This window comes from Sinocyclocheilus rhinocerous, unplaced genomic scaffold (assembly GCF_001515625.1).
Source record: "Sinocyclocheilus rhinocerous isolate Xijiao unplaced genomic scaffold, SAMN03320098_v1.1 scaffold650, whole genome shotgun sequence".
NCBI lineage: Eukaryota > Metazoa > Chordata > Actinopteri > Cypriniformes > Cyprinidae > Sinocyclocheilus > Sinocyclocheilus rhinocerous.
Window position 1 is genome coordinate 484,008 of NW_015638019.1, and position 5,637 is coordinate 489,644.

General features: G+C 35.2%; 1 protein-coding gene across 1 annotated transcript; it reads left to right on the forward strand.

The window, feature by feature from the left end:
- Positions 1 to 1,736: 1,736 nt before the first annotated feature.
- LOC107749383 (cytochrome c oxidase subunit 7A-related protein, mitochondrial-like) lies at positions 1,737 to 4,005 on the forward strand. Its single transcript, XM_016564528.1, has 3 exons — positions 1,737 to 1,896; positions 2,687 to 2,821; positions 3,264 to 4,005. The coding sequence occupies exons 1-3, from the start codon at positions 1,825 to 1,827 to the stop codon at positions 3,402 to 3,404; spliced, it is 348 nt and encodes a 115-aa protein (XP_016420014.1). The 5' UTR covers positions 1,737 to 1,824; the 3' UTR covers positions 3,405 to 4,005.
- Positions 4,006 to 5,637: the final 1,632 nt, after the last annotated feature.

Genomic DNA, 5,637 nt, shown 5'->3' on the forward strand with positions numbered 1-5,637 from the left:
TCACGATGACTAGGCAGCTCGAAAGAGAGGGGCGAGGTCAGCAGAGCTCATTAACATTTAAAGGGAAATGCTACAAAAACGGCTTGATCTGAAAAGAGCTGTTTTTGACAGGGTAAAAAAAGGTGTTTTTACACTAACATTGAGAAATTTTAACCAAACTATGTTACAGACTTTTCATTAAGACCCTAAAGAATCATATCAACTTGTGGAAAATGGGCATCATATGACCCCTTTAAAGGTCTTGCTCATAGATTGATATTACATTACTAAGTCACAAAAAACAAACATCAGCTGTTCATCCAGACAGCGACAAATCTGCAACCTGTCCATACACGACTGTGTGAATCAAGAGGCGTTAACTAAATTGATTCGCAAACACCTCACCCACACGCTCACCAGTAGGAGGGCTCTCACTCGATTCCTTCTTCCTCTTTGAATACAAGCACAAAATCAAACCTCTTTTCCTCATTCAAGGGACTTTCTGAGTTTATGTGTCTCTTGGAATAAAAAGATGGATTTTGGATTGTATTTAGTAAGATATGTCGCATATGATATGATTCATTAGGGGACATAGGCTACAGTAAATTTTATAATAGTATTTCATGATATAGAAGCATCATTAAGAACACTTTAAAAATATATGGACTTAAGGTTATAATCTACAGATTATTTAGCTAAATTGATGACAATGTCAAAATCAAGATAGAGTGCATTGTTTAATTCTGGTTATCCTCTAATTACATAATTTGTCTTTAGTCTAAATTGTCATGTCAGTGTAGGGATCTTATTTAAATAATTGCAAAGACATTGCTTGGTTGATGTCACACCACACAATGTTTATTTTTGCATCTGTAAGGAGATGTATGCCTTCATATCTGTATCATTTTTTTGTAGCTATGTATTTGTGGCTATTTTGGAAGGGTCATAATGATGCAAATTAAATCTCATGTAGCTCTATTCTGTAACTGAAAATGTATTCTAATTGGTTAAGACAAGGTTATTTATGTGTATGAAGAAAATAAAGAAATGTTTATGGATTCAAGCCTTATTCTTTCCCTAATTATAATACAGAAAGGAATGTGGCACAAATATAATCTGAAATATATAAAGCAAAGACCTTTTGAATTTTTTTAAATAGCGATGACTGGTTCTAGGTGTCAGCTTTTACTCCCGTGAATACTTTTCAGGGTGCCTTTATTTTTGAAACTCAAAAATTATTACACATTTCCACCATTATTGTCCAGGAGAAAAGATACAGCTCACTGAGATGACCTTTTGAGACAATAGCGGGGCATGATAATTAGTTAGACAATGGGCATCTGATATTATATATATATTTATAATCAGTTAGACAATGGGCATCTGATATTATATATATAATATCAGATATATAATATATTTTTTATAAATATATATAGCTTTTTTCTCATATCTTTTTTTTTTTTTTTTTTTATTTCACTTTAGAATAAGCACAGTCCCAAAATAAATGATTGATTGTTTCTTCAGACTGAAGGCAAAAGGAGCAATTGGGGGAAATACTATTGTTAAATTTAGCAAGTTTGTAATTTACCGGATAACAATTATGGATAATTTTGATAGAGACTTCAACAACTTTATTCGATGAGAAGAATTTTTGTCGAAGAAGCCAAAACTCTTCCCATTCTATATCACTAAATATGTTTTTCTCATATCTGCTTCATAACAGTTTTGTGTCTTGTGACGTCATATTCCAGCGACAAATTCTTACACAAGGAAAAAAGCCGGTTGAGTTCCGACTTCCCGACGGTCACAGTCTCACCTCGTCGGTTACCGTTTATTAACAAAATGTATTACAAATGTAGTGGATTCACACAGAGACTGACGGGAGCCGTGTCATCCTCCGCCTACAGCCCGCAGGTATCTGCGCGCGATTCCGTTTCTAAAACGCTAATTCAGTGACCTTGATCTGCCGCCTGCTTCATGTGACCCATAGAGGGGTTTTAAACAGTCGTTAGATATATAAAATACGTTTCTCTAGCACTTTATTAACCGATATGATTAAGCAGGCTAAATATGGGGCGATTGATAATCAAAAGCGGAGAGTTGACTGTCCACACCAAAATCTCTACTTAGTGGATACAGTTACTTAGTTGAGCTACATTTAATTATATAGATGTGCTGTGCATGATTGTTCATATGACCGTTAAACAGTTCACCACTAAGTTTTAGTACTTCTAAATTCAGCATTGGTTGTATAGTCCTAAAACGATTTCACAACAAAAGGTAATAGTTAGGGACAATAGCTGATAAATCAGTGTTAACAAGGGGGCCAGAGCCCCCTATGGGGACCTCAGCAAACTTCAACAGGGCCTCAAGGTGACTTAAAATGTTTTTAATTAAAGTGTTAATTTTTAGTTAATTAAAAAAGTGTGATTTCTAAACCTGGAAGAGTCATGTAAATTTATAAAATATTAAAGCTACATGTATCATGATTATTTATTTTCTAGCTCTGATATGTCTGGTAGAAATTGATGATAAAAATATTTTACACAAATATTGATATTTAATATTTTTGTGGTCAGTAGGGGACCATGGGGTCAAAAAGGTTGAAAACCACTGTGATAGATGGTGCTTTGAGTAAGAACGTTATGTAGTCATAGTGAACAAAAATAAATATCAGGTTAACTTGCTTGTAAACTTTCTTCAGGGCTTGAGGTCAAATATACCGTCTGAATCCCCTACCATCTTCTTTGCCACCCCAACTAAACTGGTGTCGGAGTCAAATGCTCCAGTGGAGTATATGGGTGCCAACAAGGTTCCAGATCTCCAGAGGATATTTCAGGTGTGTATATGATGTATTAAGCTATGCAGCTTAGTTAAAGGGATATAAATGAAAATTGTCGTCATTTACTCATCCTTACATGATCATTCCAAACCTATATGACTTATTTTCTTCTATTGAACATAAAAGAAGATACTTTGAAGAATGTTAGTAACCAAACAGTTTCAGTTCCCATTGACTGTTGTGTAGATTAAAAATACAAGGGAATTAAAGCGTAGGTAAGTTTTGGTTACCAACATTCTTCAGAATATAATCGTTTGTGTTGTGCAGAAGAAAATAAGTCACGCAAGTTTGGAATGTCATGAGGGTGAGTAAATAATGACAGAATTTTCCATTTTGGGTGAACTAATGAATTTTAATAAACAATGAATATGAAGCATACATTATAATTCTTCCCTCTCTTTTCTCCTCAACTTGTTTTTTCCTCTTTTTTTCCATCCAGGCCTCTGAAGAGATTCCTGTTCATCTGAAACGAGGTGTTTCAGACAGACTCTTGTACAGGACCACTATGGCACTGACAGTCGGGGGAGCTCTCTACTGTCTCGTAGCTCTTTATATAGCAGCACAGCCCAAAAACAAATGAACTGTACCCAGCCTATTTTCATCAACTCACATCATCAGCATTGAAATAACATTTGCGATGTGTAACTTTGTTGTATTCATTATGAACATTATTAGCAATATGCCTCCCAGCATCAATCACTATGAACAGACACTCAGCCCTGACAAAGCTTTTTACTGAACAATGCCATTTTACTTGTGTGTCCTGTATCAGATCTGGGATGTTGTTAGTTGTGTTTATTAGAACAGTGGTTCTCAATTTTTGTAATTCCAAGGCCCCAAAAGTCAGTATTTCATGCCCCCCCTCCCCCTAGGTTGATAATTATTAATTTCAATGTTATAAAATTGTTAATTTAATTTGGTGTAGTGTAAATTTCCTTTTTTTTTTTTCATCTAGAACATACTCTTAAAAATAAAGGTTCCAACAGGAGGGTTTTCACAACAATACCATACAAAAGCCATTTTTGGTTCCACAAAGAACATTTAAGTGAACAGTTCTTACAAGAATGTTTTTTCTTAGTGTGAAGAACATTTTCACTTTAAAAAACCTTAAGTGCAATGTGCAAAGTTTCCATGAATGTTAAAGTTTCTTCACAGAACCACTGATGCCACTAAAGAACCTTTATTTTCTAAGAGTGTAATAAATATGATGCAAAAAAAATAAAATTATATATATAACCTTAATAATTTGCTAAATAATACATTTAAATAGTTAAATTAAACTATTTTAAATATGTTGAGACATTTTGGAGTTTACTGAGAACCCCTGGTTGAGAACCACTGCAGTCCTAACAAACAGTAAACCCTTCACTCTCAGCCCCATTTATACCTCATCAGCACAGGATGGTTTAAACCAGATGTGTGATGGCTGAGAGATAGTGATAATCATGTTTTGGTAATGATTGACAAATGTTGTGACGCTGAGAAGAGGATAAGAAAAAATAGGGCGAGATCTCTCACTTTTCAGTAGTGTTGATTGGAGTGTTTGTTACACACTCGGGCATGTTAAGTGTGCCTCTGGGAAGCCCGACTGCGAGAAATCTATAGGAAGGGCTTTAACACTTGTAGAGGATGTGCAGAATATTCCGGAAATGTGGAACCATACTTTAAGGTCATTTCAGAGTTTTGGATATATTTAATGCACTTAAGGACATGAAATGCTGCTGTGCCTCTCATGCACCACTTTCCCAAGCAATGCGTATGTGTAAAGTGAAACAAAAACTGTTTGTTTGTGAAATAGACATTAATTTCATTCATGTTTTGGCCCTCTGGTACATATTTAATTTAAAAGAACCAAATTAAAGATCATGACCTTTTGACATCTGTGCTTCTTAAAGGGGACCTATTATGCACAAATCACTTTTATAAGGTGTTTGAACACAGTTGTGTGGCTGCAGTGTGTGAAAACAACCAGGTAAAAATCCACCCACTCAATTTTTTATAATCCCAATAAATCATAAAGTCTCTCAGAACAAGCGATTCCAGATTTTTCCTCATAGATATGTATAGCTAGATGCACTATTAGCGGCATAAGCCGTCCACCATATTGCAATGTCTGTGAACCCTCAAGAGCAAGTTGCTGGTGCATCTGCACTGCAACTGTAGTTATACACATGACATGTATGAATATTTTGTAGTGAATTTTGCTTTTGCCAACCTAGGGGGGCGAAATACTGTAGTGATGGATACTCGCATCCCCAAGGACGTTATGATATTTGGATCACGTGTCACTTAAGGTGTGGTTATGAGTACATCACATAAGAAAAATTGGTGGGAACTTGTAGAACCTCTTTCTGTATCATCAACACAAGGAAGACACAAGTGTAATAAAATAGATTTTATTAACAAAAGATAGACAAGAGTAATCAACAACTACTAAATGAATACCATAAATGAAATAGGAATAAAGTGCATAAGATGCATAAAATGCAAGTGATTATTTTGGGTTTTGCAATGTCAGAGCTAAGTTATCTGGAAAGACAAACTGTTGCTACTCTGAAAGAAATAAGGTGAAGAACCCTATGATGCATCAAACAAATACATGAAAGATTTGCTATAAACTGCAATCAGCAATATAATATCTAATGTAAATTAGAAAAATCATATACTGATAACATCTAACAATGCCAAGGTCTCTGGAAGAGGTTTGGATAAGTGATATTTACGTTCTCTGTGGTCAAATGAGCAGTCCGGTGGCGGTGACTTCATCCACTGGTTGTGCTGGTAACAATGCAGTGGGGAAAGGAGCAGGAATC

What these genes read in the sequence shown, in the direction of transcription:
- LOC107749383 (XM_016564528.1), top strand. Translation starts at nt 1,825, where the DNA reads ATGTATTACAAATGTAGTGGATTCACACAGAGACTGACGGGAGCCGTG. An exon ending in CCTCCGCCTACAGCCCGCAG is followed by an intron (nt 1,897 to 2,686) that starts GTATCTGCGCGC and finishes AACTTTCTTCAG; the next exon opens with GGCTTGAGGTCAAATATACC. An exon ending in ATCTCCAGAGGATATTTCAG is followed by an intron (nt 2,822 to 3,263) that starts GTGTGTATATGA and finishes TTTTCCATCCAG; the next exon opens with GCCTCTGAAGAGATTCCTGT.